Here is a 24415-nt window from a genome sequence, read left to right on the forward strand (position 1 = left end):
CATTCACCACAGTGCTCCTGGTACCTAGAATACCGCCTGACACATAGTGGGTCCTCAGGAAAAGGGAATAGGGATTATCACTCGGTCCTTTGCTACTTCTGGCTTGACCTCACTAGTGGGGGCAGAGAGAGGTAACTTCTTTTACCCCGTTGCTCCCCAAGAGGAGGGAGCTGCTCTTGCAGAGGGAGACAGCAGCCTAGCCTAAAAACAAGAGCCGCACGTTCCCAGGAAGTCCCTTGCCCTTCCTGTTTGGTTTCCCCATGGGACAGGTAGAGCACTGCTAAGTCATGACTGAAGTCCCCCAGCTTGAGTATTGCTCCTGGACCCTGTACCATGGCCCTGCCAGAGGGCATTGACCCTTCCCCTCTGAGGGGCCAGAGGACAGGACTGGACACACAAAGGACAGAGCCTGCACTCTGTCGGGCTGGCTGCTTGCAGGACATGGTGAGAGGGGCACCAGCCTCCACCAGGCCCTGGGGAGGAAGCTTCTGGTGGAGGCTGGCTTTTCCTTAGGAGGCTGAGAAGCAGGGCTGAGCCTTTGCCGAGCACTCTGCCGGCCCCCACCTCCACCCAGCCTCAGCACCACCTGGCACTTAGCAGCTCCCTCCCCAGCCCGCCCCGCAGGCATTTGGGAATGGGCAGGAACACTGTGGCTCTCATAATAGACGGTGGAGCCCATTCTGGCCCATTAGCCCTTGCTCCTGGCCGACCCTCACCTGTGAGGGAGTTTTCGGGGCAGAGACTGAAGTTCCAGGAGCCGCCCCCCCCCCAGGCTGCTAGCTCTGCTCCTGTGGTCTCCATGGTCTGTTGCCAGCCAGGCCCCTCCTCCCTCTCTCTCCCTCTCTCTCTCTCTCTCTCTCTCACACACACACACACACACACACACCAGACACGCCCTCAGCAGGTCCACCCCCTCACATCGTAGCCCCTAGAGCTCACTTGTAGAGCTTCATGAGTCCAGAAAGTTATGGGCTCTGGAGAGAGACAGCAATACCCACCATGACCCCAGGGAGGAAATGGCTTCCATGGGCCAGGGAAGAAAAACAGGAAGGGCCAGGCTGGGAGGAAGTCCTGAGGGTGGGCCCAGGGAGAGAGGCCTGTCCCTGTCCGGGGTATGCTGCTAAGAGTGACCAGTGTAGCCAAGAGAGTGACCATAGTCCTGGGCTGTGCCAAGGACTATCCTGGGCTCTCTGGTCGCTCTGTCCCCAGGTGGTCACTGCCCATCTGAGAGCCCTTACGTGGGACTCAGTTCACAGAGTGGAGGTGAGCACTGGGGATGGGGGGGCCTCCCTCTGTCAGGGCAGAGATGTGACATCGCCCTCTTCACCCTGCTCTTTGGTAGGCAGGGGCCAGAGCAAAGTCCCCTCCTCTCCCTCACCCTTCCCCTTCATTTACTGAGCCCCTCTGGAAGCCTGGCCAAGTACAAAACAGCAACTGGCACAAGCATACCCCTGCCCTCGCTCCTGTTTCACAGAGGAGATCACAGGCACGGGGACACTTGGAAAACAAACAACAGAAAAACGTGTCCCACATTACACAGCAAGTAAATAGTGCAGGAGAATCAGGCTGGTTGCCTGGCTGCACGGGCTTCGCCGGTCACTGGAATACTAACCAAAGAAAGGACCCTGTCCTGGAGGAGCCAGACCTTAAAATTCAGCGCATTCAGGGGGTCCTAGGAGCGCAGAGGTGAGCAGCTGACTCGTGCTGGGGGAGCGGGGTCAGGAAGGCTCTGGGCTGCAGATCCCTGCTCCCAGTCCCCGACCCCACACCCTGGAGCCTCCTCCCCTCCCCACTCTCAGCTGTTGACCTTCTTTCCCACTCCCCGAAGACAATCCCTCTCTCAGAAGCACTTCCAGACGCACACGGGCACATCCACCCCCAGCAGCCTGTGTACCCACACTCTGCCTCCCGAGCCCTGGGAGAGATGACTACCCACGCTCCTCCCCATTCACACACGGGAGCTCAGCCCTCTGATCTGCTCAAGGACATCATTCCAGAAACTTCTCACCCCACCCCCACCTCTCTGGCGTCATCAGTTCCTACTGGGTCTCTCAGGCAGGCTGAGTTTCCTCCCATCTCATGCAAATCCTTCTGGATCCTGGCTCGTCCCAGGCCAGCTATTGCCCATTTCCTTGGCCCCCTCTGCAGCAAAACTCTTCCCAGATCCTCTCCTCCTGTTCGCTCTTAAACCCACTCCAATCTGCCTTCTGTCCCCACCACTCCATCAAATATGTTCCTGGAGCCAGGCAAAGTGGTGCATGCTTATAACCCCAGCTATTCAGGAGGCTGAGGCAGGAGGATCACAAGTTTGAGGCCAGCCTGGGCAAGACTCCATCTTAAAAATCAATCAATCAATCAATCAAAAAAGGGGGATGGGGGTTTTATTGAGTGGTGGAGCACTTGCCTAGCATGCATGAGCTCTGGGTTCAATCCCTGATGCCAGAAATAAAAAGATGTTCCTTCCAGAATTTCCAGTGGCCTCCTGATGATTCCTCTCCTGTCAGTTCCCAGACTTGCTGCTTCTTCTGGGGGCAGGGTTGGGTCTGGGGATTGAACTCAGGAGCACTCAACCACTGGGCCCCATCCCCAGCCCTATTTTGTATTTTATTGAGAGACAGGGTCTCCCTGAGTGGCTTAGCACCTCGCATTTTCTGAGGCTGGCTTTGAACTCGCCATCTTCCTGTCTCAACCTCCCCAGCCCCTGGGATCACAGGTGTGAGCAACCAAGCCCCACTGTTCTTGCTCTCCCTGAAGCAAGTGTGGCCTTCCTTCTCCCTGAAACATTGTTCCCTCTGGGCTTTCAGGTCCTTTGCAGTGCTTAGGGTGTTTTTTTTTTTTTTTCCTACCTCTATGACACCTCTGGCTTATTTTCTGGTCTTTTTCTCTTCTTCTAAACCTCTTGAGAACATGGAGTACCCCAAGCTCCGTCTTTGCTCTTGGTGCCTCTCTACACACTCCCCTGGCACGCTCACCCAGTCTCATGGCTTTAAACAGCACCCGCGTGCCTGCTGACGACTCCCGAATCCACACCTCCAGCTGGGACCTCAAATGCCCACCTGTCTACATCTTGCCTCCTGCATCGGAGGGCTCAGCTCCAACTCTGGCAAAGCCGACTCTGCTCTCCGTTTACAACTTGCACTAACACACACAACTCCACAGGATGCTAGCTCCCCAAAGAGGCAAAAATTGGATCTTGGGGGACAAAAAAAACATCATAGATATTACAGTGGTTTGTGACTCTCCAAAGAGCCAAAGTGCATTAACATGTGCCCATGAGAACTGCCTGCATGAAAATCCCATGAGGAGGGGGTGACTGGAGGGAAAGGTCTGAAAAGGCGCCTGGGGTGGGTGGTAATGTAAAGTGATCGGGGAACCGCATGGCGCTGACAGAGACTCCCGGCTGCAGCCATCGCAAGCCCACCTGGCCACTGCGCAGGCCAAAACCTTGGCGGCGATGTCACCTCCTCCTTTTTTCATCACAACCCACATCTAATCCATCAGGAAATCCTGTCGGTTCTGCCTTTAAAATAGATCCCGAATCCAGTCCCTCCCCACCACCCCCATGGCATCCGACCACCACGTTGCTTCTCGCCTGGATTATTACGACAGACAGCCTCCGTTTGGTCTCTCCGCACCCAGCAGAGTAAGTCAGCTCTCCTCCTCCCTCTTCAAAACCACGCCAGGAGCTTTCCAGCCCCTGAAGCCCTTACACTGGCTGGCCCTCCCACTCCCTGTCCTGACCCCTGTCCTCCTCCCTCAGGGCACCCCAGCCCCACACGCCCCCAACACACAAGGCACAGCCTCACCTCGGAGCCTTCCCACGGCTGCTCCTCGTCTCTGGCACGATGCTACCCACAGGTCTGCAGGCCAATCCCTCCCGTCCCTCAAGTCCCTGCTCAGATGTCACTTTCTCAAGGAAGCCTGCCTGTCCACCCCGTCTCACTGCTGCCAACCACCCTCAGCATCCACGAAGCCCTCACACCTCCCCACTCGCCTCTCACTCCACAAACTCATCATCTGAGATACAATACATGTGCTGCTGATGGCCTGTCTCCCCTGCTGGAACGCCGCCGGCTTCCAAGGGCAGGGGTCTTCGTTTTAGTCCCTCCCAGCAGGAGAATAGTATCTGACACACAGTAGGTGTGCCTGATCCACAGGGACACTCAGCCCAAGCTCCTGCCCTAGCAGATGTCCCCCCCTTTCCCACCATGACATCTCCCCAGCTTTGGACCCGCTGTTCCCTCTGTCGGACAGGTGCCCTCCAGAACCACCCTGTGGCAAGCTCTCTCTTGCCTTCACAACCCTCTCAAAGATCATTTCACTATTCTGGAAGGTCAGGAAGGGACCTTCCTGCCAGACTGGGAGTCCCGGATTTTCCCAAAGAGCAGTGGGGATCCGTGGAAGGGCTTGGCGCTGAGGGGCAGCGTGGTCACCCTCGTGCTGTAAGGAGAGGGGGTGAGAGGGAAGCTGGGCTGGAGGATGAAAGGGGGCCTGGGAGAAAGCCCAAGAGAGACGGGAGGACTGGGCTAGGGCAGGGTGGGGCTGAGAAGAACTGCAGGACAGCCAGGAACAGCAGGGAAGGCCAGGACCTGCCCCAGTTAAATGTGCTGGGGAGGGAAAAGAGGGAGACAGGGACATGGCCGAGGTCTCTGCATTACAAAAGTGGGGGATGGTGACATTAGCCAAGGGAAGGGAACAGGGGCCCACAACAGAGGGTAAGGAAGGCCTATGGGGAAGCTTCTCCCTGACTGCCGCCCCACCCACTTTCACCAACAGCATCTAGTGCCCCCACACCCCTGGCCATAAAGGACAAGGCCTATGGAGATTTGGGTGCTCAGGGGAACCCAGATCTTGGGCCTGGGATGTAGGGAAGGGGCCCACCCAAGGGGTGTTTTTAGAAAATCAAGCCTGAAGCCTGTAGGGACACTCATCCCAAGCTCCTGCCCTAGCAGATGTCCCACTTTTCCCACCACAGGTGCCATGCATGACATGTCCCCAGCTTTGGACATGAGATTTATATGGGAACTTCCAACAGAAAAGTCTACACTTCCTCCCTTTCTGCATGACCTTGTTTGAACAGAAAGACAAACATGACAGTGAGTGGCCTCTGTGACTCCATGAAGACTCTCCAGCTCAGCCCAGGGTGTGGCAGGAGGACAGATGGCTGTCCCATGGGGCATCTCACTGGTGAAGCCAGAAATTCTCAGGACCATCTCCTCCCACATCTTCACATTGTGGATGGGAACTAAGACCCAAAGAGGCCTGGTTTTTCCAGAGAAGAAATGAAGGTTTCATGGGTAAAGACTGACCTGGTCTGCCGGGGACAGACGAATAATATCATCTTTGTGTGTGTGTGTGTGTGTGTGTGTGTGTTTACTATCCTTCTCCCCAAGAGTTCATTGCATACCCACGATCTCATTTGTCCATAAGACATCTCTCTGGGGTAGGTGACAGGGCCACTCTGTGCAGCTGTTGTGAAAATTACTCCCCTCATAACCCTCTTTTCCCTCTCCAGTCTCCATTATGTCCCCTTTCTTCCTCCAAACAATTTAATTCGGCAAAGATTTATGAGACTCATGCTTGATGCACAACTCTGGGCACTTGGAAGGCTTGTGCATTTCCCCAGGGGTAAGACCACTGTTGCATCTTCTATGATCCCAGAGCATGTGATTCACACCTGATTTGTGCATCCCTCATTGTTCGGTCCTGGAGGGCAAGGCTCCATCTTACTTTAGCTTGCATTCTCCCCTCTGCCCAGACCCGGGCTTGGCATTCAGAGGCCTGGGGGAATGGAAATCCTTGCCCAGGGCAGCGTTTCCCCTGAATGCACCCCGAGCATCCCTCATTAGTGCTCTGTTTCTGGCACATGTCTATCACCCAGAAGTAACCCACAGTACCAAGTAGGATTCTGTATATTTGGTGCCCAGAACATAGTAACTACTCAATGTTTGCTGAACAGATCAATAAAAATGTGGGGGAAGGAAGATGAGGATGGATAGTAATTGAGTGACTCTTGCCTTTAAAGAGCTCCCAGTCCATTGCAGGGTTAGAGAGGAGCATAAACACCATTAGACAATTCCAAAGTGCTGAGGAAGCATGATGAGGCTACCAAAGAGGACAGGGCACTGGGTCTCAGGGACTGAAGGAGGAAGACAACGGGTCAGGAGCCACTTGAGGCAGAAAGTGTGCATGTGTCTTAGGGAAGTGCCTTAGGGACACCTAAGGTATGAGAAGCTCTGCAGGGGAAAGGGTCTGATGAGCTGGAGGAAGAGCATCAGGACTACGGGGAACTGATCTGGGGCTGGGGACAGTAATGAGGCTGGTGTGATCCAGGGAGGCACTGCTTCCCTAGGAAGGTAATGAGTTCACTCCACTTGGGTGACACCTATGTCTTCATTAAGACATAGATGCTGGGCCTGGGAGAGAGGTCAGGCCCCAGAGGCAGGGCTGGGAGTTGGGCTGAAGCAAAATCCTAGGCCGTGGGAGTGGATGAGATTGAGGGGATGCAATTGCAAATAGTGTGGGGAGGGAAGGAAGCTAAAGATAGGTCAGAGCCTTGGGGAGGGGTGGGAGCAGGAACCGAAGGCCCCAGGAGGAATGGAGCAGCCCCCAGAGGTGGTGGGTGATCCTTCTTCTGTTCCATCCTTTCTAAGCTACCAGGGCCTCTGCTCCCCCTCACTTCCATGAGCAGGGCCACATCCCACTGAGGAGCTGACCCTGCTGCCTGCTCAAACCTTCCAAGTGCATTTGGTCAGGTCCAGGAGTGGTTCCTGGCTGACCCATGCCGGCGCCCTCCTGCTGGCTGTGACTTCAGACAGGCCACATCGACACTGATCCTCCGCTTCCTCGCCTTCCTAAGGGGATCACAACGGGACTTCTTCATCGAGTTGCTGTGACTATTAAGTGGGATAATGCGTGTTATGCATTTGGCACTCGGGTCTGGCAAGCCCTCAGAGCTCAATAAATGGTGGCTGCTGCTATTATGATCATTACAGAGCAGGGATTGAATTCTGGCGCTGGGTCTGGCAGGGCCAAGCAACCTAGAGCCCCCAGAGGCCTCGGTGAGGGAGGGGGCCTGGCGATCTGAACACTTCCCCGCGTGCTGGGGCCCCCTCGAAGAGCCCAGAGCCAGGGATCGGGGATCAGAGAACTGGGACAGTGGTAGTAGCTGTCCCTGTGCTCCTAGGGCTTCCACCTGCGGAGGGTTAGGACCCCACCCGCACTGCGGTCCTCAACTCCAGCTGGGAAGGGGAGAAGGCTGGACCTCCGTCCCGGGGTCGGGGGTCCTTCGGGGGTGCCGCGTCCCTCTACTCTGTGTCCTGGCCCCCTCCTCTTCCTGCGCGCGGCCGTGTCCTCTCCGGTCCGCGGTAATTTGCCTGCTCACGCGGGCTCCGCGGCGCCCCCTCCGCGCACGCGCATCCCTGTCCCGGGCCCCCGCCTGGGCCGGGACAGTACGGAGTCGCAGGGTGGGTTGATCCAAGTTGGGTAGAAGGACGTCAGTGCGGAGGTCGCCCGTCGCGGGAGGTGGCCGTCCCGGGCAGGAACGGTTGCCAACTCCACTATTAAAAACCAAGGTGCCTCCCCCACCCCCAATTCTGCAGCTGGAGCCCACCCCAGGAGCGCCTTCCGCGGGCACTAGAGATCCCGAGCTCAGGCTGCTGGAGCACACCAGGACTTGGGTCCGTGTGTTCAGGTTCCTGTCCCCTCACACATACCGAGCCCCGAACCCGGGACTTCTGAGAGCCTCAGTTTCCCCATCCCAGCCCGAGGCTAAGATCTAATTTACTGGAAACAGGTCAAGGGATCCGCGGCCCGCATACCCATCTATGCATCCTCTCGTGGGTGGGAAACAGAGGCGTAGTCCAGTCCCCCTGAGGTCTGCGGACACTGAACTCTACCCCATCCTACTACCCCGACCTGGCTGGGGCTCCCTGGGAGGAGCAGCACTTGACCCTCTCTACCAGCTAGAATGGTCTGAAGTCCCAACCAGTTGAGGAGGAGTGGACAGGCACTGAGAGGCCCCCATTAACTAGGCCATAGCTGGGGATGGGCCTGGAGGCTGGAGCTGACCGGCTTGGGTCTCCTGGGGTGGGGGGTGGCAAGGATAGGGCTTTGAACAAACCACAGAAGGTTTCTGCAATATCAAAAGAGCTCTTAGAGACTAATCATGTGGGGGGAAGGGGAGCAGTTGGTGAAAGAGCCTCTGCTTGGTTCCCATCAGTGGAGATCAAAAAGCATTTGGTCAAAGAACCTTTAAATACCTTGAAAGGCAGGTGAAGCCGGTTCAATGGGTTCTGAGAGGGATTAAAACAACAGTCTGAGCTGCAGACAGGCTGGCTCCAGCCACAGCAAGTGCTGGGGGAGAGAGAAATGAGAGAGGCAGCCCACCAGCCCACCTTCCCTAAACCCAGAGCCACTGTGGGGGAGGCTGGGGAGGGCAGGGAACCGGGCTTCCACTGTCAAGCGCTAGAAGCCACCTGAGGCCTCCGGGTTAGGGATTTTTATCTGGAACCTGTAGAAACACACACCCAAGGACAGGCACAATGTTGTGTCTGTGTTTGTGCGTGCATTTTTCCAGGGAGGAAAGATCTGTTGGGTTTATGAGATTCTGAAAGGAGTCTGAGACATAATCAAGATGCAAAAGCAATGTCCTCATGGTACACACTACCGGTACATTGACAAGGATTGAGTGACTTACCCCAGGTCACTTAGCTTGGAATGGGCAAGAAGAGGTGCTCCCACAGGATCTTTAGTCTCAGGGGTCCCAGAGGTGCCCCTGAGCAAGAGCAGAGGCTAAGGACAACATTCTGGCAGAGAATCTCGTTAGCAGGGGTTGGTTAGATGAAGGGACGCTGGATTTCATCTTTCAGGAGTGATGAGGTGTGACGGGGCTGATCCCAGCCCAGGGGTGTCAAGGTGGTCATGGAGAAAAGAAAGTCTCAGAGAAGGAATCTAGATGGGGAGGAGGTTGTAGGAAGAAATGAAGGGGAGGACTTATACGGTGGGGGTGGGGTTTCTGGCAAAAGATTGTTTCTGGCCCTGCAACAGGGCCTGAGAGACCCTTGAGGGCCTGTAACTATAGAAGGTCAGCCTGGGTCAGGATCCTTGGTGCCTGGAGTTAACCCCCGGATGCCAGGACAGACACCCAGTCCTTGCCATATCCTCAGTATAATTTTACATCTCTCTGTAGGGCAATTATTTCTATTATACGGATGAGAATACTGAGGCCCCTAGTTGTCAAGTAAGCAATGAAAACCAAACAACTAGAAGAACAGTCAGAGGCAGGAGCAGCGCTCAAGTCTAGGATTCTTCTTCTTCCTCCTCCTCTTCCTCTTCTTCCCCGTCTCCCTCTTTTTGCTGTAGTGGAGATTGAACCCAGGACTTCACACGTACTATGCAAGCACTGAGCTACATCCCCAACCCTTTTTAAAAATTTATTTTGAGACAGGGTCTCACTAAGTTGCCCAGGCTGGCCTCAAATTAAAGATCCTCCTATCTCAGCCTCCCAAGTGGCTTATAGGCATGTGCCACAGTGCCTAGCTTCGTGTTCTTATTCTGATGCTGTGGGGACAGACCCTGACTCTTCAGGACCAGACCTCCAAAGCAAAGCCCGGCAGAAGTATGACAAGCCTGGGCCCTGGGTAGGCCACGAGATTTGGTGGTTACTGGGTCTGGAGACAGGAGGTAATTAATCAGCAAGTATTGATCCAGTCTCTATTATGCTGAGGTGGGCAAGGGGACGGCTGCAGCTGCCGTCTAGGGGTTTGCCATCATGTCCTTGCTGGGAGGATGACATCTGTTAAATCTATGCTTTTGCCCTCTGCAGACTCTTGGCCTCTGCAGAGGAGGAAGGGGGAGCCCGGGTGCTAGCTGCAGGGACAGGGTTGCAGAACAAGTGTTTGCTCCTGGCCAGGCACAATCGGCAGGCACCCGGGTTGCCTTTCTGGCTGGTCTCAGGCCATCCTTCCTGGATCAGGCCAATGCTCGGCCTGAGTCTCTCGCCACACGGATGGTGGCAAGGAGAGAGGTGTGTTTGTTCTGTCACGTGAGCTGCACAAACAGCTTCCTCAGCATTTTTATTAATAATTCATCCTGTAGCCAGGGGGTAGGGGGTGAGGGGACAGGAGCTGTGGGTAGACAGCAGCAGCGGAGACCATGCCAGGTAGAGGCCAGAGGGGAACCCAGGAGCCGTGCCTCCCAGCCGTGACCTAGCAACACAGCCAGGTGGCCTCAGGGGCCCTGTTTGGGAAAGTGGAGGCCTGGCATCTGCTCCGGAGGGACAGAATGTCCCTCCCTGCTTCCAGTCACTCCCTGAAGCCGACCCAGGACACCTGGCCCTGATGACGAAGCCAGATCGGAAACAGGCCTGAGGGGTCCACTGCATGCAGCAAGCCAGTCCCTGGGGAACCAGGTGCTGCCAGCATTTCCTGCCACGTCATGGAACCCAGGACACAGGGGCCAGCAGCATCAGGGAGTGAGAAGGGCTCTCTGGGCCTCCTCCAAGGGGCCAGAGAGAAACAGCAGAACAGCAGAGGCCCAGCCTCCCTGACAAGAGGCAGGACCTGAAGGCAAGGCAGGAGTGATGCCCAGCCTCCCATCTCCTTTCTCTGAGGACCTGCTCGCCTAGGCAGACTCCATTTCCTCCTCTCTCCAGTCTTCTGTGAGTGCTCAGAAGGCAGGAACTCACAATTGGCTTGGATCTCATGATACTCCAGAAGCAGAGAGTAGCCTTGATATGCTACTATGATTCTAGGTTAGACATCTGAAAGGACTTCCTTGACAGGCAAAAACATGGGAATGGGGAGTATGTGGTATCTCTGTTAAGGATAAACAAATAACAATAATAATGGTGCTCGGTATCTATCTAAAATAAAGTATGTGGGCTAAGCATTATTTTAAGTGCTTTAATCACATTATTACATTTAATCTTACAAAAGTCAAAGGAAATAGGTATTGTTGTTCCCATTATATGGAATGAGGAAATGAAGGCTCAGAGATGTCTGCCCAGGGTAAAAACAGCTATGAATGGCAAAGCCACAGAAATCTGTATTCTTTTCTCTTTCTGATAACTCTGTACCCTTAACAAAGTGACTAAGGCCCAGAAAAAGGGTGTGTCCAAAGTTTTTCATGAAGCAGGCAAGAAATAAGATACTGCCAAGATTCCGAATGCCTGGGAGGCTCAGTTTGCACAATATTTTACAGGGTTCATCTAGTATGCTTGAGGACTACCCAGCTCCTCCATTCCGGAACAATCGTTGTCTAATGCCTCCTGGGAGTGAATGAGACCTTTTTATATTTTGTTAATGAACAGGCTGAATGCTATGAGGTAGGAGCAGGCACTGGGTCTTCTCACCAATCCCACAATGGTTGGTAAAGAGTTCCTCCTCCAGGTTCTCTCACCAGCTCCCTGGGCTGTTAGCTCTCTGAATCAGTTCTTTCTCCTCTAAAGGCCTTGGCTTCACCCTCTGTCACCTGAGGAGGAGTGCCAGGATCATCTCTCAGATGTCTTCTCCATTAACTCTGAGAAAGCAGGTGTTTCCAGATGTCCAGTAAAGACCTGTTGTATTGCAATGATGAGGGGTTCTGTTGTCCCTCTCCAGGCTTGAAGGCTGGTGACAGGGAGGGCTCTGGGGTGGGGAGAGTCCTGAATGGGGACCTCTGTGTGTGCAGTGATGGCCTGGTGGAGTGGGTGTGTATCATGGTGCATTATTGCTCTTAATAAGAGTGATGAGAGACGCAGTTGGGGGTGGGAGCAGGAAGCTGAGGCAAGGGACCTTGGAATCCCTGCCTGTGGCTTGGTTTTCTGGAGCTTTCTAGGCCCAAAAGAGAGTTGTGGACAGCTCCTGGATTCTCGGCTGCCTGCGGATGAGGACGGCTACAGAGTATATGGAAAAGAGGGAGGGACGGAGATAACACTTGATCAGAAGGAAAGGGCTGAAATTTCTGGCTGTTGGGGAATCGCAGGCCTTAACCTACTGATGCCTTTTTTTCCTTCCATTTTTAATTAGAACATTCAATCCCAGGAAATCTGTTCTTCACCGGAACAGTCTTTGAGAAGGTTTTCTGGGGGAATTTCCTTATCTGTTTCTCAACCGGAAAAGCTGTGGGTGGAGGTGAATGTATGTGTGTGTGTTGGTGGTGGGGGGGTGAGGTTCCCTGTGAGTTCTAGGGGATGGTGTGTGTGTGTGTGTGTGTGTGTGTGTGTGTGTTAAGGGAAACTTGGGACAGAGATTTGTCCCTTGGGTCCTAGCTACCTACTGGCTGTGGGAAGGTGGGGTGCGGCTGGGCATGAGCTGCCTGGGATTAAGGCAGTTAGGTGGATTTCTGGGATGGAAATAGGAATCTTGAACTTGGGAAAGCCTGGCTCACCTGTGAACTGCATTCTCAGAAGAGGGGAAGGCAGGATTCTGCCAGAAACCTGGGATTTTGCCCACTTAAGTGCAAGGTAGGGGCAAGACCTGTACTATGGAAGTGTCTGTGTCTCTGTGTGCTAGGCCTGTCTGTGTGCTTGTGTGTAGCAGCCCATTAGTTCTGTAGGTGTGTGCAAGGAGGTGTCCATACCTGCTACCACCAGTGGTTCAGTTACAGGCCTTTAAAATTCTTGGGAGATGGGTTTCTCTTCCCTCTCCCCAAATCAAATCATTCCCATTCTGTGAGGAAGGAGAAGTAAGAGAAATAGGGTTTACCCGAACTTGGACTGTGTTGAGAAGGCACAGAGGCAGAGAGGGCCAAGAGAGCCGGAGTGTTGGCAGTGAAAGGGGGTGTTTCTTTCCTACCAAGGAGGTGCTGGGTCAAGGAAAAGAAGGAAGGGACAGAGGAAGAACAGCCAGGAGAAGGATGGGCAGAAGCTGAAAGATACGCTTTCTTCTTATGTGGGTTTGGGTCGGTAGACCCAGTGCCCCATAGAGGGCAGAGATCCTAGCCCTTTGGGCTCCCGCTGCGTGCAAGCTCTGGGAACCATCAGAGTGAGCGGGCGCGGGCGCAGGCCCTGTGCTGGCAAAACTCCATTCCTGGTTTTTGCACACACCATCTCGTCTTCCCGGTACGGCTGCGGTGTCGAGTCCGGAGCTGACGCCCTCGAGCGGCCACCCAGCGGAAAACCCGGAGTGGAGCTCCACGCCTTTCGGGACGGAGCCAAAGGGCACCTCGGAGGAGGTGGCCGGCTCCGCCGCCCTGCCCCGTGCGAGGCGCGATCATCTGGGGTGCACGGACGGAGTTGGTCGCGCAGTGCGGAGGGACCCACATGCTCAAAGAGTCCCGCCGTGGGGCTCTGCAACCCTCCCCGCGGGGGCCACGGGCGGGCGGGGCGCGCGGGGCGGCGGCCGTGCCCTCGGGGCGGCTCCGGGCGGCGGCGGGCGAGGGCTGCAGTGCGGCGCGCGGCCGGCAGCGGGCGGCAGCGGGCACAGGCGGTGGCGGTGGTAGCGGCGCTCGGCGTTAGGCGGGCGGCGCCGGCGGTGCCCCGGGCGCGCTCACACACGCGCTAACACACACACACACACACACACACACACATACACACGGCCTCGTACACACTTACATACGCTCCGGCGCGCACACGCGGCGCGCAGGCCGGAGGGAGGAGGCTCGGTGCGGTTCGGCAGCGGCGGCAGCGTGCTCCGCGGGCGGGCGGGAGGGCTGGCGGGCGGCCCCCGCTCCCCGGCTCCGCGGCTCTGTGCAGCCCGCGCGGCCCCCGCCCTCGGACCCGCCCCCGGGGGTCGCCCGGCCCCATGCCCTGCAGCGGCGGCGGAGCAGCGCGCGGCCGCGGGCGGCTCTGAGGAGCCCGGAGGGAGCCGGCGACGAGGGGACCATGTACCGGGACCCGGAGGCGGCCAGCCCAGGTAAGCGCGGCCCCGCGCGGGCTGGGGCGCCCCGCACCGGCGGGCAGGACGGCGGCAGAGCCGGGCGCCGTCTCGGAGCCTCAGCCTGGGGCTGCTGTCGGCTGGAGCCAAACCGCCTGTCCCCCAGGGTCATCCCAACCCTGGGGGCTCGGGTTCGAGTGGCAGCGGCTCGGACCCTGAACCCGCAGTCTTGGACACTGCCAGGCTTGATGCCTGGGGCCGGCTTCGCAGTGTCCCCACAAGGACCTCCTCCCCCCGCCCCCCAGCAGCCCAAGGACAACGTGTGTGGCGGAGCGAGGAGCCACTGCCCCCGCGGGAGCAGGGCAGTGCCCTCAGAGGTACCCCCGCTCCCCAGCACCAGTGCCCAGGGAGGCTAGTGCGGAGGGACCCCAGGGCGAGGATCCTGCCGCTTTGGGCCAAGATCGTGGGCACAGGGGAGCGGAGTGGCATTGGCAGTGCCAACTGTGAATTGAGAGGGTGCCAGGGGGCAAGTGGGAATCTGGTGCAGCAGCAAGGCTGGGAGGCTTCTGGGGGGTGGGGAACCGCAGGAGCGTGAGAGGGGAGGTAGGGGTACCTGAGGGGAAAGAGCGCAGTGGCCGATGACAATGGGGGTGCTGGGGGGATGTTCTCCTAGGCTTGAGGAGGGGGAAGCAAAGAACCCAAACTCACTCCAGTGTTGTCGGGGAGGGAGGGGGAGGGGCGGCACCCCTTTGCATTTCTCCTCAAAGGGAGTGGCCGGAGCCCACTGTCTGCTTAGCATCTTCCAAGTCCAAGCCAGCAATCCCTTCTCCTTCCTCGGGAAATTGCTCTGCCATTTCCTCCTTGGTTCCTGACGCCTCCTCACGCAGTGCCCACCTGTAGGCAGGTCCCCTGCAGCTCCTGCCCAGGCTCAGTCCCAGCTGCTATCTGGGGTGCTCCCCCTGACTCAGGACACCCCCCCATCTACCAATTCTGCCATCGGGGTCTCTTTCTGGGTTGCTGTCCGATGCTGAAAGCACCACCCGGATCTAGGATCTACTCCCGGATGAAGAGTCTGTGGGCTGTCTGCTGCACCTGGGGTGCAGGTGCTGGAGGGAGGAAAGGCTTAAGACCCTCTGCAGAAAGCTCCTCCTGAGACTCTCCAGGGCAGGCTGATGGGAGGACAGGCTGGTGGGCACTGGCTTTGCCTGTTCTGGCCCCAGCCCGCACTTGCTCTTTCCTGGAGGGACAGAATCAACCCATCCCTGCCTCCTGAAGAACCAGCTGTCACCCTTGTCAGTTCATTTCAGCCCAGGTGGACTGGGGACCACCTACTGGGCTCCTGGTATCATGCTCACTTAGCACTTGGGTATAAGGGGAAAAGAGACTCAGTCTTCCCTCTGGAACCTCGTGCCCTTCTATGATTGTCCTCTAGGTGAGGGCTACAGGGGCATTGCCTTTGGAGAGTCCTCCCTTCATCTGTCTGGACCCAGGTCACAACCCTGGCATCTTCCCCCAAGAGGAGCCAGCTTCCAGCACCAGGGCTGAGGGCAGGGGCATCTCTTGCTTGGCTCACCTTCTCAGAAGGCAATAGTTTTGTTGAGAGACCAGTTCAGGGTAGTAGGCTGGAAGGGGGTGCAGTGAGGAGCCTCCCTTCCCCCTGCCCTGCCAGGCTGGCAGCCTCCTTTCCAGTTAGGCCACTGGCCTGGGGCCCTGCCTTCATCCCTCTCCCCCACTCCTCAGCACTCCCACGCCTGGGCACTATGACATCACCATTTCTCCAAGCACCTCTGCCCTCTCCACGGAGGCCAACTTTGATGGGCTTGGCATCTTCTGGGCAAAGGGCCTAGACTCCAACACTGGCATCCCCTTGACCTTTCCTTCCCCCTCCCTGGTTGGATCTCCCTGTCTGGGATTGGGACCTGTCCTGTCCCCCTGCAGCTACAGGGCCCACTAGGGCCCCTGGCAGGGGCACTCTGTGTAGGAAGGGGGCTGACCTGAAGCACTCAATGGGTGGGGTCAGAAATAGTCTGGAGAGGATAGGGACAGTTTGGATCCTAGTCATCCAGAGATCTCCAAGGGGTCAGAGACTTCCATTTGGCTTCTGTGTCCCCCTGGATCTGTGCCCACCTCCTATAATCCCTAGAGCTCCAAGTCAGACTTCCTCTCTCAGCTCACTCAAGGCCGCCTGAGATGCTGTCAGAGCTCTGTCCCTCACTGCTGCCCACCTCAGTCCCCCTTTGCCTTGCCAGGTGGGAGTGAGAAATGCAAATTGATTCCTGTGTGACTCAGGCCAGTCCTGCTCTTCCCCTCTGGTCCCCCAGGAACCAGAACCTCTTCTATCCTGGTCTTATCCCCTTCTCAGGAACACCTGCGGCCCAATCCTGCTTTTAAAAACATTTCTTGTTCTCTCCCGCTGCCCCAGGCCCCTGGCTGGAGCCAGAGGGTCTCTGTGGTGCTCTCTCCCTACTCACTCTGCAGGTCCCCACAGGGCTCAGCGTAGGGTTAAGACCTTACCTGGCAGGTGCTATTCCCTCCCCCCCACTTGGGCTCCTGTCCCCCAGGCACTACACTCTCTTCCATGCATTATGAAGAAAGAGACTGTGGGAAAAAATGAGATCCCGATGGAGAAAAAGAATGCAGACCTGTCCCCTCCCATGCACACCCATGGGCCCCTGCTCCACACTCTGCCCAGTCTCTCCAGCCATAACTGCAACCCCCCTCTGCCCTCAGGCTCTATCTTTTTGCATCCCGAAACTGGCCTGGCTGGGCTTCCCTCTGTCTCTCCAATTGCCTGTCCCCAAGCCGGGCAGGGCCTCAACAGGCCTGCAGGGGTCAGCGTTGCAGTGGGCAGGCAGGATGGCAGCAGGGAGGAGGAGGGAGGGAGAGGTGACCTTGCAGTGAGCTAGTGAGCAAGGCCAGAGAGCGAACTGCTGGGAGAGAGGTCAGGTCTTGGGGGCTGCCTCCCCAGTCCCCAGCCCTCTGTGAGCTTGTTCCCTCAAGGGTAACTGTGCACAAAACCTGCGTCTGTCCCACCTGTTAGTGGGATCTATCCCCTACAGACATTCTGTCAGGCAGCCCATTTCTTGGGGGTGTGGGTACCAGGCTCTTTCATATTGCCTGGGGCAGGGTCCCTTGGCATGGTGGATCTCCTTTCTAAGGCAGAAGGATCCACAGAGTTGGTCCCGGCAATCCTCCACTCACTGGGCACAAGTTAGGGACCGAGGCTGATGAGGCTATGTGTATGAATCAGGAGTTAGGGGCACGGGCTACAGGGCAGATTAAGGTGCCCTATGAGGATCACCAGGGTTAGGGGCTGGGGCTATGGTGTGGGATGGTCCGAGGAGGCCTGACTCTGTCCCATCGTTTCACTGACAACCTTCTGACCTCCCAAGCTGCCCCATGTACCCAGTCATAGGTCATCCTGTAGTCTGGTGTCCCAAAAGTTATGGCAGGGAGAGGGATCTTGGGCTGAGCAGGTCTAACACCAGGGTGGGAGAGGATGCCCTCTAGGGGTGTGGGCCAGAGTCCCCACCTCCCAGCTGTAGAGTTGCTGTGGAGACAGTCCCCTCCTTTGGCCTTGATTCATGCTGCTCTATGGCCTTGTGGGGACAGCTCCACCAACAGGCTAGGTGCCCAAGGACTGGAGGATGGTGGGGACAGAGATGGCTCCAAAGCCCCTCCTTGCTGGGGGGAAGCCACTAGAGCAGGCTGAATTGGGATGAGAACATACAGGCTGGCTGGTGGCAGGTGAGGGGACAGCTGGAAGCCAGAAGAACAGGTGGGTATCAGTTGAGCAAAGACTGCCTTTGGCCAGCTGGGTCCTGACCCCCTAAGCTTGGGCCTCAGGGACACTGAAGGTGACATAGCATGCCAATGGGGGCTGCTCCTCTCAGCCCCCCCCAGTGCTGCTGTGTGGGAAGGGCAGAGAAGGACATGGTCCCCTTCTCTCCCCCCCCTCCTTCTTACCCCCTTCCCCCTCCCCGACTCTGGTCCACTCACTGTTCTCTCAAGGACTCACCTCCCTCCCATGCTGGGGATGGAACCCCGGGCCTCTCACACACTAGGCAAGTGCTAACACTTAGCCACGTCCCAGCCCATCCTCTCAGGGACTGAATCCTTATTGAATCTGATGGACCATTTTCAATAACTGCTTCCCCCAAGGGAGTGAGTCTGAGAACAGCAGGGAGGAGCTGGTGAGGGGGGCCGCATGGGGGAGAAGGGGACCCAGTACTGAGCAGAGGACTCTCCGTTGGAGGAGGAGTCTCAGCTCCCTGGCCTCAGAGGCACTGAGGCATCTCAGGTGGGCAGAGCGGGCCCTGCTCCCTGGGCAGTGCCTGCCAGGTGGTACTCTTAGCCAGTGAGGTCTGCTTTCTCTCCCAGAGAGGTCACGGGTCTGGCCAGGTGCCGGAGCCAGCCTGTGCCAGCCCCATCCTGGGTGCCCTCCTGCCTTGCCAGGGAAGCCCAGCCAGTGGTGCCAAGCGAATTGTGCCAGTTCCATGGACATGAAAGTCACTGACCTTCCAGGCAACAGGGGCAGACCTCCTGGGCCCTGTCCAATTGGTGTCTGGAGGGCAGGGCTTTGGTCTCACCCAGCAGAATTCCCCCAGGGTTGGAACAGAGTTGGCAGACGGCATGGGACCTGTGGAAGGGGCTGGATGGCGCCCAGAGCCTGCGCCTGGAATTCCAGACCAGTTGGTGTGAAGGTGGACTGGCGGTCACTGGCCGTGCTTTGGGGGGCTCAGCAGCCTCCACCTGGAAGGGCCCCTTGCAGGTGTGTGGCCTGTGGGGCCGGGCTGGGAGTCCACTTGCGTGGTGAGCTGGGACGTTGGGGAATTGATCTATTCCTGTGACTGTGCGTTCGGGGCTCCAGCGCGGGTGGCAGCAGAGGGCGGGGCGGCGTGCGCTGCCGGGTCTGTATGTACCTACGTGCGTTTGCGTGTGCGGGCGGCAGCTGGCCGGCCGTAATAGCTGCGCTCATCCGAGTGCTGTGCCCGCTGTAAACAGCAGCTAATGAGTGTATTTGTAGGGAGGTGTGTGGAGGTGCGCAGGGAGCTGCAGCGGAAGACGTTGGGGAGGGCTCCTCCCCCTCCTGCCCTGTACTCTGTCAGGCAGAGCCAGTGACCTCCAGGGACCCTGCCTGCCCCCAGACACACCCTCCCACCTGCCTGCTTGGCTACCTTCAAGGCCTCCATCTGCACAGAGGGCCTCACCTGGCTGTTAACACACTTGGGTGTGGGTGTGGATGTTCGTGGAGCTTTCGATGTCGGACACAAGCATTGTGTAGCTATGTGTGTGTGTGTGTGTGTGTGTCTGGCTGGGTTCTGCTGAGCTCATCTGGCTCTTCTGTGTGTGACTGTAGCCACTCCTGTGCATGTGTGTATGAACCCCTCCCCCAGAGTCCTAAGAGGGGACTGCCCCTAATAACGACAAAGCCAAAGATGCTGTCAGAACAGGCATGTGCCATGGCCCTGTTTCTTGAGTGTCCTTTCTGAAGACCAGGAGGCTGGGGACTTCTAGGGCTGTCCAAGGGGAAAAAGGGGGTGACCCCATTTTGTCCACTAGAAGAGACAGCGGGAGAGGTCTGAATCCCAGGCTCAGTGGATCCCATAGTTTCCTCTTGCACCAGAGAAAGGCGAGAACCTCTGGAGAGCCCTCTGGTCCTTGGGCCCCCAGGAGCTCCAGGAGAGAGTGGAGGGATGCTGATGACCAGTCAGGGGGTGTATGTGTCTGCACCCTGCCCCCAGCCAGGGTCTGGTGGCGTGAAGGGGTGCCCGTGTGAGGCCCTGCATGAGGGGAGTGAAGGAGAGAGGCAGAGAGCCGTGTGGCTAATGTGTCCAATTAAATTACTTCAAACCCTGCTGCGGCAGCTGCTCCCGGCGGGGCTCTGGGTACAAATTGGATCCGTCTCATTACCACGGGGTGGTGTCAGCGGGACCAGAGAGCTATGGCCAGCATGGCCAGCACATGGTAGGCCTCCCCATGCTCTGTCCACCCCGGACGCACACAGCCCCTCACGTCGCTGCTCGCTCCAGCACCCCTCAGGTTCCCCCAAGCCCACCATGTCTTGGTATTGGGGCTACCTGTCTACCTCTTGCCATCCCTGACCCCATCCCTGACAGCCCAACGGCTCCTGAGAACCATTTCTCTCTTGAGGGGTTGACTCATGCTTTGTGGGCCTCAAGCTTAAGCAGTCCCCTCTCAGGGCACCCAGCATACTCTGCCCCCTCTCCTGGTAACAGCGCTGGTGCCCCAACAGCAAGCTCTTATTGTGGAGTGCTTGGTACATGCTAAGCACCTTATATGTGTGCTACCAGGAATGGCTTACTGAAACCAGGCTCCGGTCTCAAACAGCCATTGTGTGAGCCTTGGCAGAGGAACCAGCTGTGTGTCCCTGCAGCACGTGACTCCACCTCCATAGCCTCAGTTTTTCTCCTCTCTTAAATGCACGTGATGATGGTTCCTCCTAGGTGGCTTGAGGATGAGGTGAGATAAGGCGGGAAAAGTATTTCGCAGAGGGCCTAGCACATAGTAAACACTCAGCCAACCACAGCTGTTATCAACATTATCCGGTATCAGGGATTGATGTGTGGGATGAGGTTTCTGGAAGCTTTGAGGAGGACATGCCTGCCACTTCCTTGGTGGAGAAGCTGGGGAGGGCTACACCAAGGCAATGCCAGTAAGTTACCATCAGAGTGGCGAAGATGTGCACCAGGTGCTGTTCGAAGCTGTCCGTCCTCAGAATACCCTGAGAGGTAGGAACTTGGAAGTAGAAGTTGGTCTGGGAACCTGGCCCTTTGGTGCATGTTTGTGATCCCAGCGACTCGGGAGGCTGAAGCAGGAGGCTCACAAGTTCAGGGCCAGTCTCAGCAACTTAGCAAGACCCTGTTTCGAAATCAAGAAGAGCTGGGGATGTAGGTCAGTGGTAGAATGCCTGTGGGCCCAATCTCCAATACTACAAAAGAAAAAAGGAGTTGTCTGGGATCCCAGCCATGCCACTACCTAACAACATGAGCTGCGGGTGCAGGGCTTGAGTCCTGAAGGAAGAATAAGAGTTTGCAATGTGAGCAACACAGGTGAGGCATTTGGCAAGGTGGGGACAGCACAGGCAGTGGCCCAGAGTGCTGAGGGTCTTGGCCATTTGAGGCAGCAATGAGTGCTTCAATGTGATTGCAAGGGTGACCTTGGGGACTGTAGTAGGAGATGAGGTTTGAGAAGGTAGGTTGGGCCTGGAGGCTTTTGAGCAGATTCTAGTGTGGGGGGAAGGGGAGCCTGGAGGCAGGCAGGTAGATGCCACTGGAGTCTCGGCGGTGAACTACCTGTGCCTGTCTCTGCTTAGCCCCTCCTCTGCCTCTCACCTGGCTGAGTCCAGGGCATTCATGCCTAGAGATCTGCAGCACCCTGCTGGACTGGGGCCCTGCCTTTGTCAAGCTTGTGGCAGGTAATGGGTGGTCAGGATAGCCTGATGCAGATGGGCATCACTGAACACCCCAAGGAGCCTTGTCCTGGTGCCTGAGGCATCAGAGGAGGCCTCTCTGGGAGAGATGAGGAGCCAAGGAGAGCAGATTCAGGGCCCCAGAGACATGGTTAATGCTCCTAGGCATCAATTCTGCACACACCCCACCCAGCCATGGGCACCAGCACCACGCCTGGGGGAGCCACACAGCTCACACTCCATCCACCAGGCCTGAGCTCCAGAGCCCCACCAGAACCAACCTGTATCCACGGCAACTAGGCAGCTGCCTCCCTCTCCATGCCCACGGCCCCTGGCACAGGGGCCCATTCTCAGCAAGGCCTGGGTACGTCTTCTCACTCCCATCGGGGGTCATCCACGCTGAGGTGCTGGAGTGTGCACACATGTTAATATTTGGGTCCGTGTGCACACTTGATTATGTGTGTGTTCCCTGCAGAGGGAAGCAGGAAGGTGGGCTAAGATGCTCACACTCTGCAGCCAAGGATTCATTCCGTTGGTATGGGGTGGGTGGCCAGACAGTCACCAAAGAGCCTGATGATAGTTATAAGCCTTTGCCTCAGGGATCACAGAAAGAAAGCCAGCCGAGAGAAGGGATGGTTGGGATGAATTAAAGGCCAGGGAAGCAGCCAGGGAGAATCTCCCCATCCGCCTTGTTCCTTATATACGTTATTTCATTTCATCCTCGCAGCTGTCCTCAAGGGAGCTATCATTATCGCTGTTATACATACGGGGAAACCGAGGCCCAGAGAGCTGGAGGGTCTTGCCAAGCCATTCAGCAGAGCAGGAATAAGGATTTGTGTCAGCCGTGCTAGAAAGGCTGGGACTTAACCACTGGGCTACACTGCCTGGCGCCTCCTGTATCCTACTAGGATCCAAGCCAGCCTGTCTCTCAGCCTGTCTCTCAGAAGAGAACACTCGGAGTTGGTATTGGCTGCAGAGCTGGACTCGGAGGGTGTCCCTAGCGCCTCTTTTAGTGCTTGGGCTGTCCCCTGAAGCCTTTGTTCTCAGGTCCCTGAGTGGAACAGTCTCCTTCCCACCCAGTCTCCGTTCACTTCTCCAGGCAAGGTGGAGGGATCCTCTCACCAGGGGAGGCTCTGGGAGAAGGGAGGAGCCCTTTACTCTCTGCTTGGCACCTGCCAGCCCTGGAGGAGCCTGGTGAATTGTCTGTGTGCCCCCCCCCAACCTCATTCCTCCCTCTCCAGCCCCCGCCTGGTTGGGGAGGTGCAATTTCACAGCCTGTCAGCTGAGGCCTAAAAATACCCAGGACTCTGAGATGCTTGGGCAGGGGGAGGAGAGAGCAGGGACCAGGGATGGGGTGAGGGGTGCAATGGGAAGGAGCCCTAGTGGCACCATAGTCCTGCCCAGACCCTCTGTCCCCAGATCCCCCATCTGGCCCCGAATCTGGTAAAGACAGAGGAGGGCCAGTGTCCCTAGAATCTCAGGAGCTTATCTGGGCACTCAGAACCGAGAGAGGGCTTCTCCTCTGATGGGAACTGTGGACCCCAGGCCCCTCAGAGCCTCCGGTGGATGCCCGCCTCTCCCTCCCCACCCCCGAGCTGGCTGGCATCTGCGGGCCGTGGGAGCCAGGCTGTGCTCGAGCCTGCTTCCTTCCTGGAGAAGGTGCCCGCTTCTGTGAGGAGAGAGGCGTGAGGAAAGCAGCGGGGATGGGAGTGCGGCAGGTGTGTGATGTGACGCTCAGCCACCCAGGCACTAGAGGGAAGCAGAGGAGAAGGGTGTGGTGGCTCACGTCACCGCCATGTGGCTGTGTGCTGCAGCGTGGAACATGGTCCCCACCAATCAAACAGTACCCAGAGAGGGGGACGTGTGTGTGTGTGTGTGTGTGTGTGTGTGCCTGCTGCAGTGGGCCTGCTCCCGATGTGGGACTGCTTGTGGACATGTGTGACCCAGAAGGGCTGTGCCAGGTAGAAACAGGAGCAGGTGTGGAAGCCCGAACAGACACGTCACTTCCTGCGGGCACGTAACAATATGTGTTTCCCGTGTGAAAACACGATGGCACATGTGCCGGTGCAGAGGGCCACGGGCAGACATCTCTGAGGCACCCCACAGGACTGAGAGGGTCCTTAAGGGAATAACGCGGAGTGGGAGCTGGAGCAGGGACTGCGGACCAGAGGTGATGGGGTTCAGGTCCCAGGTCTGCCATGTGTTGGTTGCTTTGTAAACCAGGCGTCGTAGCCTGGCAGAGCTCCATCTCCCATCTGTTGAATGGAGGTGACTGCCCCATCTTGGGGCCGTTGGGAGACTGGGTCTGTCACAGCACCACGCAGGTAGGGGCTGTCATTATTATCTGGTCCCACTGTTTGATGGCACAGGTGAGAATACCAGGGCCCAGAGAGGTCAAATGCACTCAGAATCACACAGTAAGTTGGAGGCAGAGCCAAGTCTGGGTATCAGACTACAGTGCCTTAACATAGGGCTGTTCAAGTCTAGGACCTCATGGTACCACCTCTGTTCCTGGGGGCCCCAAGAATTCCCCACAATACATAGCTGCCTATATTCTGGGGCCTAGATCCTGCCAGAGCTAGGTTTGGGTCCTGGGAGCTCATGGACCTCAGCATCTTCGGATAATGCCATGTCAGAGGGGTCCTCAGGGCAGCGGCCTCAACGTGGCTAGTGACCAGAGTTACAATCATGCCACTGGCTGGCTCTGTGGACTTGGCCATCACTCAACCCTCCTGAGTCTCGCTTTCTTTCCTTTAGTGGGATAATAGTGATGTGTACTTTATAGGGTTGTCATGGGGTCAATAGGATCCTGCAGGCCGTGTCTTAAGGAGCTAGCACACTGTCCCTAGTGAGTGCTCCCTAACGTTAGCTGCAGAACCTCCCTCAGGGCTCCAGACGGACTGACTTCCTTTGCTTCCCTTCCAGCCCCTGGCCATCCTTGTTCCTTCCATTTGCCACCCATACGCCACAGGGCTTTGATCAGGGACTGGCTGCTAGCAACCAAGATCCATCTTGTTTCCTGTTGTCCCCTGGAGAGAGCAGGACCCACTACCGGGACTCAGCCCTTGAGCCTTCTGCATCTGGCTTCATCGCCCACTTGCTGTATGACCTTGGACAAGCACCATTTCTCTTTGGGCCTTGATCTTCCCTCTGAAATGTAAAGAGGCTGGACCACACGGACACG

General features: G+C 57.1%; 1 protein-coding gene across 9 annotated transcripts in view; it reads left to right on the top strand.

Moving 5' to 3' along the window:
* The first annotated feature begins 13704 nt into the window (after window positions 1-13704).
* Syt7 (synaptotagmin 7) overlaps window positions 13705-24415 on the top strand; it is a 60828-nt gene continuing 50117 nt past the window's right edge. For all 9 annotated transcript variants that reach the window (XM_046445589.2, XM_046445593.2, XM_046445598.2 and 6 more), the window contains exon 1: window positions 13705-13838. In XM_046445589.2, coding sequence (XP_046301545.1) covers window positions 13808-13838 — 31 coding nt within the window. In that variant the 5' untranslated portion in view covers window positions 13705-13807. The remainder of the gene's footprint in view (window positions 13839-24415) is intronic.

This window comes from Marmota monax, unplaced genomic scaffold (assembly GCF_021218885.2).
Source record: "Marmota monax isolate L192 unplaced genomic scaffold, Marmota_monax_Labrador192_F-V1.1 WCK01_AAM20220418_F8-fsc00038, whole genome shotgun sequence".
NCBI classification, from domain to species: Eukaryota; Metazoa; Chordata; class Mammalia; order Rodentia; family Sciuridae; genus Marmota; species Marmota monax.